This window comes from Salvelinus namaycush, chromosome 3, assembly GCF_016432855.1.
Source record: "Salvelinus namaycush isolate Seneca chromosome 3, SaNama_1.0, whole genome shotgun sequence".
Lineage (NCBI taxonomy): Eukaryota > Metazoa > Chordata > Actinopteri > Salmoniformes > Salmonidae > Salvelinus > Salvelinus namaycush.
In genome coordinates, this window is record NC_052309.1 from 30856413 (window position 1) to 30867917 (window position 11505).

General features: G+C 40.5%; 1 protein-coding gene across 1 annotated transcript in view; it reads right to left on the bottom strand.

The window, feature by feature from the left end:
• The window catches only part of med13a (mediator complex subunit 13a), a 125070-nt gene extending 119226 nt beyond the window's left edge, over nt 1–5844 (bottom strand). The window contains exon 1 of the mRNA XM_038990169.1: nt 5256–5844. Within this exon, the coding sequence (XP_038846097.1) occupies nt 5256–5321 (66 nt within the window). The 5' untranslated portion in view covers nt 5322–5844. The remainder of the gene's footprint in view (nt 1–5255) is intronic.
• Between the last annotated feature and the right edge of the window lie 5661 nt (nt 5845–11505).

Here is an 11505-nt window from a genome sequence, read left to right on the forward strand (position 1 = left end):
TGCCTGTTCACCCCGCTATCATCCAGAAGGCGAGGTCAGTACAGGTGCATCAAAGCTGTGACCGAGAGACTGAAAAACAGCTTCTATCTCAAGGCCATCAGACTGTTAAACAGCCATCACTAACATAGAGGCTGCTGCCAACATACAGACTCAAATCTCTGGCCACTTTTATAAATGGATTAAATAAAAGTATCACTAGTCACTTTAAATAACGCCACTTTAATAATGTTTACATATCCTACATTACTCATCTCATATGTATATACTGTATTCTATACCATCTACTGCATCTTGCCTATGCCGTACAGCCATCGCTCATCCATATATTTATATGTACATATTCTTATTCATCCCTTTACACATGTGTTGTATAAGGTAGTCATTGTGATTTTGTTTGATTACTTGTTAAATATTACTGCACTGTCGGAACTAGAAGCACAAGCATTTTACTATACTCGCATTAACATCTGCATTAACACCATGTGTATGTGACCAATAACATTTGATTTGATTTGACGTACAACCAGTCAGCGCTTCCTGTGTCCATGTCCTACACTGAGGCCATACACTGTCTCTCACACACACCACCCACCCCCGAATACATCATGCCTTCCAGTGTTTTAGGCTTACACTCAGTGCCCATGTCATACACTGAAACACCACAAAGACCAACACTACCATCACAACCTATGTTGCAATATTGCCTTACAGTTCTTCTCTTGATGGAGCGCCTATCTATCCTTGCAGCGCGGCAGACAACTGATAGTACATATTCTTGAGGCGGGCTATTTTCCGCTGCCAGGTGATATATTCAAGTTGACAAACTGTCACTTTGACTTAGTTAGAAATAGACAATTACAATTAAATTGGCGGGTAAATTTAAATCAATTTAAAAACTATGAGCGTGAGCGAATGATTAAGCCTGGTTGTAGTAGCGGCGCGCTAGTCTTTAGCCTAGCCTATCCTAGCCTAGCCGGGTATAAACTGGGAGATTAGTGGTGGGGGGTGGTGTTGTCAAAACAGAACGCTCTGTGGTGTCAACTGGACCCAAGCTGGATCACAACAACAAGTTAGTTATCCATTATAACATGGCAGCCAGGAAGCCCATACACTGGCCACAGTGGCCAGTCAGAATGCTACAGATATCAAAACGCTACAATGATCTGACTAGAATATGATGAGCAACTGTAACTACAAAATAGATTTTTTTAAAGAGATTTTATACCAAATATTGAAAGCTCATAGGCTGTTGAGTTTAGTGACACAATCTATCAAATTTACAAGATATGACTACAAAAAAAAGCCTTTCCTCAACACTACTCTTTCCCACGTGTCCTTACATGTTTTTCATTGCTAGGATTTATTGTGATTGGCAGGCACACCAACTCCCAGCTTCTTCACGCATTACCAATTCATCAAGCAACATCATAGGAAATATCTCACATCAGGAATTTTTCTCAAGGGCATTCAAACGCTGTTCCAGTCAAGACACCATTCACAAGCCCATATTCATTTATCATATAGGCCTATAGCCTACCGGTTCATCAAGGTTGCGCTACTGTACTACTGGCTTATTCCTTTCATCAGTATACTACTACTGTTGCTGCAGTTTCTGTTTCAGAAACTTCATCCACCAAGCCCTCTCTCTCTCATGGTGGCAGACATAGTGGTGTGAGGAACTACCTGACACCTGCATCTTGCAGAGAAACATCTGTGCTGCAAGGAAAGAAAAGGGAGGGGAAAAACTGTGTGAAACCAGATTGTCTGAAATTATAGAACCTGACTGTTTCTGAAACGGGTGGCGCTTGGACTGTAAGCCTGCATATATGCCCGTCTTACTTATTCTTCTTGAGAAATGCATTTTCATCAAACAATCCATTCTTTTGATGACAGCTCTGAATTGTTTTTATGTTTTTTCCGTCAATGTTAGGCTTTTCAAAGCCACGGAATGGCCGCTCTCTCTGTCAAAGATCAAGTCCAAGCTTTCAATCCATAAACTAGGCTATTCTCTGCTAACATTATCTGGCAATCTTCCAGAGGCAGATTGCACCAGCAAAAGTCTGTGTGCCTTCTGCGGTCAATCAATCAATCTATCTTTTTTAAATCTACATCTGAGTTGCAGTCTGAATGTTTCAGAGAAACCTGTGTGCTTCCTTCAAACTGACACGACTAGCTGAGTGTTTGTATAATGCTCAGGTATGTAGGCAACTGTGTATGCAAAATGTCCTCCCACCAGAAGTGCAAGAACCAGGGTCGAGTTAAGGTTCCTTTTTCAGATGCCGAGGCCTTCAGGCCAAACTCCCATAGCGGCTATAGGGGAATCTGAGGGCAAAGCCATTTGACGGACTCAGAAAGTTGATGTAAAATCTGTCTGGGATTTGCGGGTTACGACCCCTCCTTTCGTCAGATGCTCAGCTTCGCTCACCTTCCCTCTCACAGCTCAGAGCTCCAGGTCCCATTGTGGAACACACTAAGTGCCAACAGCTGCCTTCCCTTCCCTTGCTTTCCCTTCCTGCCATTCTCCCTCCCAGCGACTTCAGATTCCCTATAGCCGCTTTATTCCAAGTGCAATAGCTCAAATGAGCAAAAAGGTGTAATGAGTTCGCACTCAAAAAGATACTGCATAATGCTTACTTCATTATTCGATTTTTAATAGTTCAAATGAAGATGTTGGACTTACATGCACTTTAAGCACTAAATATTTTGACATGCAAAACCTTTGCACTACCCTGCAAACTTTTTGTAAATGTTCTGTATATATTAGTGATGGGGGAAGAAATCGATACAGTTACATATCGCTATTTTATTTTGGACGATATATCAATATTTGACTCCAAGTATCGATTTGTAAAAAGTTTTTTGCTACTGCAGGTAGCATTAGCTACCACTAGTTGACTGTACCTGCGGCAAAACTCCGGTATTTTTCATCATAAAGCTTGTTCTCCATCTTCTTTGTAAATAGTGAGCCAGCATGTTTTCAGAACTTTTGTATATATTTCCCTGACTGATCAAAACGTGTTTCTCATGCTCTCTCGTCTCTCTGCAGCAGACATATAGTGAGAAAGATGTTTGGAGCATGAAATCGCAATATATTTAGAATCATGAGAATCACAATACATATCCCAGCAAGTACACGTCTGTTGCTTTTTTCTGTTGTTGTGTTTTACATTTTAATGTGATCTTGTCTGTATGTACTTTGACTGCTGCTAAATGAATTTCCTCTAGGACATTAAAGTTTTCTGAATCAGAGACAAGCAACAGGTGAAGTTGCTCAAACCATCCCCGAGCAGACAGATAGACACCCCACCACCACTACTAGCATCTCTCTCTGTCACGGTCTCACACTCACACTGCAAAACATGAAACTAGTCTGTTTGCATCTTGGAAAACTCTGGAGAAATGCAAATCCACTCGGTCTACTCTGTCCTCTCGTCCAGCCTTTCCATCAGCACGGTATTTGTCACTGCTGCAGTGTTTGTTCTAATCCTGCCTGGCCCGAAATGAGTTACAATAACTATCTTCTACTCGAGGCTGAAAACTTATCCTGACAAGAGACATAGTCTAGCAGGGCCGTTGTGACGTGACTATTGATTTATGAAAATAATGTGTTATAACACATACCAATTAATCTACAAACAAACTTCACCACCCAGAAATTTGCAAGCAAAAGCCGCTTAACTTTAAAAAACAAACGAGAATTATACATTTGAAAAAACATTGCAATAAGACTCCTGAGAACTATTAGTTATGGAAAAAGTGCCAAGCTGTGTTCACTGCATTCTTTCAGCCTAAAACCACAATGTCTGTTCAGAGTGTGAGTCATACAGGACTGTGAACAGCAGCACTGGTGTCATGCTCATCTCAGTCTGCAGTAAAATGTCTCCCTACTATTGCAATACAGCAACAGGTCATTCACTACTAGTCTGTCCTGTTCATTCAGCTTTACTGTCAAATGCTGTGGAAAAGGACGATTCAAGTCCATCAATATTTATCTATTTAACCTTCATGAAGGGGAATTGTTCACATCTGTCATACAGTACATACTGTACAGAAAAAATGCTATGCATTGCTGGAAACATATAGTTGGTGAACTACTGAGAACTTCTTAGATTGGTCTAGCTAGTAGTAGGAGTGCGAGGGACAAGAGGGAACATCTGAGCTTTTTCCTTGAGTCTATTATGTACTTGTGGTTGTGTATTTATGATAGCTATATAATTAAATTGTTTTACGACTGACTAGCAACAGTATCAATCAGCACTATGAGAACTAAGACATACTAATAAATACACAGATATAAAACAAAACAGTGAATTGCATTAATTTGACATGAAAAATGTATTCAACTTGAAAACTTGCCAGACGGGAAGTAAGTACTACATTCTAAAGAGATGCACTAACAATATCAATAGTACATTGTTGTTTCTTAATATTTCAGCTATTTTAGGTGAGCACGAACCAAGAATGTAAACAACAAATGATTGGAAAGCAAACTTGACAACTTCAAAGGAAAAGTATAAGCCCGCAAATATGCTACAATTTATCAGTAGCTAAGCTCTTCATTGGCTACTTAAAAGAAACAATGTAGCAATCAATGTATCTTCACAACTACACTGGCCCACTGACAACAGCAACACGATAGAACATGGAAGTTGAAATTAGAAGCCAATGTTCACGAGCCTTTACTTTCCATGGTCGAATGCCAAATGTTTCTGCCATTTAGCTAGTTTGCTATTTGTGCAAATGAACAACATTGCAAGCTAGTTAGCAGGCTAGCCAACTGTTTGGGTTTATTTTAAGGTCACATAAATAAGCTACACAATGCATGCGATAAAAAGCATAACGATATAGAACGTTAATTCAACTAAGTAAACAACTAGACAAAAATGTAATCATGCATGGTAATCAACGTTGCTATAGATAGCTAGTTATCTAGGATGTTTATCATCACCACACGTTACATTAGTTGCACTTTTTTGCCTAAAACTCTCAGGGCTGGAATGCATTGAATGTGATCAAACTGAAAATGTGTGATGGCAAACAGCATGCATGCAGCTGCAAGTGACAGATAACACTATTATTCTTTAATCTTGCACAACTTCAAAGTATGCAAATAAACATTGCCTTAGTGAATGATGTTTGAATTGCAGTGCTCGACAGGCCCTGACTGCTTTTCCATTGCTGTGGCTACTAACGTTAGCTCGCTCTTTTCAGCTAGTTAAAAATGGCTGCTTTTCCTTTAGTTTTAAATCTCTTACCAGACAGAATAGATTGGAGTGGCAATCCTCCAAGCTGGCCCCGTTTGGTACAAAACAAGAACTCATCCTTTCACAGCGAGATCGAACATTCCATCGTTTCAGTTCCCGGGAAAATATAGACAGATTTTCAAATGTATTTTGCAAGATGTATAATAAGGTAATAAACGATAATTATTTTAAAACAATTGGCTGGAGAATGTTATTCAACAACCCTTCGAATGCTATTGTCCGCCCTAAAATAAAAGCTGTCAAAATATCGCCTCCACAACCTCTCTATCGACCTCTCGAATACAAATTAAATAAAACATTTAAATGGAGCGAAAAATGCTCTTAAAACAAAAAGAAAAGGAGAGCAAAGAAGCAACTATCCCCCTCCCCCTTAGCTTAAAACGGTTTTTGCTAAAAACGTTGCTCTACTCCTCCATCACCATCAAAATCAATCTAAAAACGAATAACATCCTTAAAAACCAATCGGAATTTGGCATATGCCTATCTCTACGGTAATTTTAACCATTATTTCGGTCTCTGATCCTTCTGGTTCCATTTGAATTCATGGATTCCTTTCTTTAATGGCGGCCACAGGGAGAACTCTGCCTCCAAAAGCCTATTGGCTCATTGCGGTCATGAGGGCTGTAATAACACTGCAACTGATGGGTATTGCCGCTAGGCGAGAGCAAGAGGCGCTACTGAGCAACCAGATTCTGTTACTAATGATCAAACCTTTAAATTTACCGACTTTCACAGTGCACCACCTAGTGCATACACAAAGAAATGTATCCATTCCTTGCATCAACATTTACATCATACGGTGTGTGGCCTTGCAATCAGAGCAAAGCCCTAAAAACTTTCACCTAATCGAATGTGTCAGTGTAGGCGGGGATACAATGTAACACTATTATAACACTATTGTAATGCTGTAGTAACATAAAGCACGCGCGACGCTAATACAATTCACGAGTTGCCCAGGCCACAAGTGCCATGAACTGTGACAAATTATTGTTGCGCCACTCTGAGAACAAATTATATTAACAAATGTGCTGTCAAGCGTTCAAGATTATTGAATACATTCGGTCATGATGAAGTAGCTATTTTACTCAATAATTGAAACCCAAAAGGTGACTGCACTTGTTATTTTTTATTTTAGAAAAAAAAATGTATACAATTGATACTGAGCTTTTCTCTTTCATTTGTATGAAAATGTGTTAAGTTAATACTTTTCAGATAATTGATTGTGATGAATGCACGGAATTCTGAGAAGCCAAATCGATGCAAAGTATTTAGCCCAATTTAAACCTGTTAAAATATATTGCATTATTTTATGGCAGGTTATGACACCTACACACCCCTGCCCCCCCCCCCCCCCCCCCCCCTGCCAATACGTTTTCTTTCATTTGAAATGTTGTTTCTTAAGTCCTTTCTTTCACCTTTGTTTAACCAGGTAGGCCAGTTGAGAACAAGTTCTCATTTACAACTGCGACATAGCCAAGATAAAGCAAAGCAGTGCAACAAAAACAACAACACAGAGTTACACATAAACAAACGTACAGTCAATAACACAACAGAAAACTCTATGTACAGTGTGTGCAAATGTAGAAGATTAGGGAGGTAATGCAATAAATAGGCCATAGAGGCAAAATAATGACAATTTAGCATTAATACTGGAGTGATAGATGTGCAGATGATGATGTGCAAGTAGAGACACTGGTGTGCAAAAGAGCAAGAAGATAAATAACAATATGGGGATGAGGTAGTTGGGTGTGCTATTTACTTTGTAACTTACTTTGTACTTTGGGTGTGCTATTTACTTTTTTCTATTTACTTTGTTGTTGTTGTTGTTGTTGTAATGAATCCTTTACATGTAATGAATCCTTTACATAATTTCTAGAAAATACACTTCATGACACACTTTCAAGAAGCATTATGACCACCCTGTGTCACATTACTTGGACTAAGAAAATACACTTTATGACACTGGCAGGAAACATTATGACCATCATAATTATATAAGCCAGATAGGTCTATCACGTAAATGCCCTTATATCAGTCATCAGTCAAAAAGAGGGTGTCTTGTCCTGCTCCTGAAATCTGCTCCTGCATTCATCCCAGTCATTGGAAACAGAGCATTGGGGTAGGTGCATGTCTGACATCAATGTGTGCACAATTACAATGATGGTACATTTCCAAAAACATACTGTTGACAAGTAGGCTATGGTGTAATTGAATGTTTTGCCTTGTGTTGACATAACCAGCCATAAAATAATGCGATATGTGTCACAACAGGTCAAAATATATGTGTCATGACAGTATTATGACCATATTATAACACGTTATGACAAGTTATGTCAGGTGTTATGATATATTATGACATGGTTAACACTAGTCAACACTGGCCAATTTACTGTGTGCTATGAAAGGGACACATCTGCAGGCTTCCATTGTTGGGCCAGTGTGACAGTTGTACTACACTCCTTAGCCATAAAAGTTATGAAAGAATCAATGTTTATCATTCATTTAAATGACAATTGAACAGGTAAAGAGGTATGCTTAGATAACCTATGCAGATAAATATACATATTTTTTACATAGAATTAGACATAATGATTATGGCTCTAGATTGCAGGAAAAGCTGTTTCACGTACTTCTTGCCTACTCTAAAATAATTGGTGCATGATGCCCCTGCCCATTTTTATGTCTATCTCCCACCAGACAGGACTGATAATCTCTCTCTCCCTGTTCCTCTCTCTTTATCATCGCTCCCACTAGATATGGAAAACAATTAGGTAACGATAAAGTATCTGTGGGATTGTTAAGAGTAAAACATTTGACATAACATTGTAACTAATGGGAAACTAACCAGATTGTTATTATATCTGCTGATATTTTTTATTGTTCTTATCTTGTCAAATCTCTACGGACATCTGACCGACATGGTCTACAGTCCCTGCCTGTCTGTGCACCAAAATAAACTGTGTGCAGCATATGTCAAAAGGTCTTGCTGTACTTCGACTAAATCCTGTGGAAAGAAAGTGAAAAATACATATGAGGTTTTGCCTGTGAGACCATGATCTACATTTAATGAAAACATGTGGTTAAACAAGACAGGAGAACAGCAACAAGAGGAAAAGGATATTGTAGCAATGATCACCAAATGAGTGACTGTGTGTGAGCTAAACAGTGTAGAGTGAATGGAATGCCAGATATCTGGAGGTCTGTAAATAGCCTGAATAGCTGGAGAGTGTTATAATAATGGGATTATTTGACGTTCATTGTGGTCAAAACAGCTGGAAATCAATTGTGAATTATTATCAAATTGATATAGATTTGAAAACTACATGTATTCAAATCTGGATTTATAGGCAAGGCTAAGTCATGTAATGTGAATTACAGGGAAATTCTATGTCATTGGAACTGGTTTGGAATTGGAGCCAGATTCCAGATTTTTGTTTGTTGACCAGGTTGTTTTCTGAACGTGTGTGTGCAACCAGCAGAAAAACAATCCAGACTCTTTAGTCAACAGTGTGATCTTACATTTACATTTACATTTTAGTCATTTAGCAGACGCTCTTATCCAGAGCGACTTACAGTAGAGTGCATACATTTTATTACATTTTTACATACTGAGACAAGGATATCCCTACCGGCCAAACCCTCCCTAACCCGGACGACGCTATGCCAATTGTGCGTCGCCCCACGGACCTCCCGGTTGCGGCCGGCTGCGACAGAGCCTGGGCGCGAACCCAGCCCAGCCTGGGCGCGAACCCAGAGACTCTGGTGGCGCAGCTAGCACTGCGATGCAGTGCCCTAGACCACTGCGCCACCCGGGAGGCCTTAACCCGAAACAGGATGAACATTGTCGTTACTGAAGAGTCACGTGACAAATTTAAAAAGCTTTCTGTAAATCAATCAAATTGACCACCCAGGAAAGTGTTCACTCTCTCCTCAGACATACACAGCTGTTCTGAGAGCCAAGGCATCAGCATGTGTGCGTGTGTGTGTATGTGTGTGTGTTGCTGTGTTGTGTGAATGCGTGTGTGGGCTCATAGTTAGCATTGAAGGCCAGGCAGGGAAGGAATGGAAGGTCTATAGTTCAACAGCACAGCTCTTGTTTACAGAGGCTAAGTGGTAATAGCCCTGTCTTAAGTTCTGCACTGGACGAATGGCTTTAGTAATCAAGAGGGTCAACACCATGTTCAAATAAATTAGCACACCTCTAGTCCCAACCCCAACCCTCACTCATACACACACACACACACACACACACACACACACACACACACACACACACACACACACACACACACACACACACACACACACACACACACACACACACACACACACCCACACACACACACACACACACACACACACACACACCTGCCTAGCAAACACACCTAGCACACACACGCACATCATTCAGCATTTGCCTAAGCACACATAGTTCACAAACCCAATATAGTATGATGGATTGTGAAGAGCTTGTGATATCAATAAGAACAAGCAATTATCCCATCCATTTGCTCACAATGATACTTGGACCTGACTGCAAAGTTATTAACATTTAAAAAGCCCTGGTGACAGTCAAGCCTTTGCTGCTTGTATTTAAGAAATTATGTTCTGATCTGAAAAATGAAAGCTCACAGGACTCGAGTATATATTTTTTTTCTCCCCTTCTTCAATGGTTTTCAAGTCAGCCCTTGAGGGATCCATTTTCAGAGAATGTAGGTTTATTATATTCTTCAATGGCCTGGTATGCACATGGTTTGTTAATTCACAGATGAATAGAACCGCCATAATTATACGCATACTAAAACCATATGCACATTTTATAGCCTCTAATGTAGCCAGCAAATATACCTGTGGTAATGTGGTGAATTAAGTCAACACTATATGGGGCTCTTCTTGAACCAATTCACATTATGTCAGTAGCTGAATTAAGATAATAAAAAAGACAATAATCCAAAATACGATTCGTGTCCTGTATACAACTGTGTTCTGAGAGCGCTGTAGAGTGTTGGGAAAGCAGATCCTTTGCTGTTTCAAAGGCACGTTGCTGATTGAGGTGTCAAACACAGCCTTTCCACCCAATCAGCCTAATGTCCTGATAGTGGCCCAGGTTTAGTGGTGATCAGTGTCGTTTAATCAATTATTTGGTGACAGGATTATATTTAGTATAGTTTTATCTAAAATAGATAACTTTTTTAATGTTTTACATTTTTTATTTTTTATTAAATTCACTGAGGACGATGGTCCTCCCCTTCCTCCTCTGAGGAGCCTCCACTGCTCAGGTCAACAAGGGAACCCAAAGAAAACCATCATTCTGGAGAGAGACCTAATATGGCTAACCTTTCTGGGAGTAATTGCAGGTCTGGCTGTCTTCCCTGTGGTATGTCCTTGCAGTTGGACATGTGATAGACACATTGTGGAGCTGTACAGGGCCAGACTCACTATTCCACCCCTTCATGTCCAACACAACAATGCTGCTTTGTAAAGGGCCTGTGTGGCACAGACACCAGCTATTGGCTAAAGGGCCTCTTTTGAACTGTGTCAGATTGTGTCACTTAAAGGCAGTTGGGCAGAGAGAGCAGTGCTCTGCTCTTTCAGCTGAGTCAAAACCACGGCTGCCAGGGTCTTTGTAGTTTGAGAGAATAAAGTGGTTTGGCGGCATCACTTGTTTTACAACTCTGAAGCCTCTGTGTGTGCGTGCATGTGGACCTCTAGTCAACTCTGTGTTATGGCAGCACCCTACACCCTACTCCCAATGCAGTTGAAGCAATGGGGCCACTTGTATGGGCGGTGGTTCACACAGTGCCTGTGCAGGAACATTCTAGAGGCACAAATAAAGCTGTGGCCATCCCTTTGTTGTGCTGCTGACTATACAAGAGCCTTTCTGCAGGGCTGCCGCCCAGAGAAAAGATGTCACGTATCCCTACTGGTAAATGATCTGACACACTTTTATCTGCTGCAGTCTTCACAGACCCTTGTTGTAAGGCACCCTTGCTCCCTCTCTCCCCCCCCCCCCCCCCCCCCCCCCCTCCACTCTTCCTTCTCTCTCTCTCGCTCTCCCTCTGTCTCACACACACGTTGTGAGCAGATGGAGGAAAGGTGTCTATATCGAGGATTTTTTTCTCTCTCTTTAATCAGCCTCCAGCCTTCAGAAAACAGCATGGGATTAATAAATTCAATATGAATTGTAAGCTAATGAAATGAGCTCCCCACCTCCCTGGCTCCCTGTCTGCTGCTGCTGCAA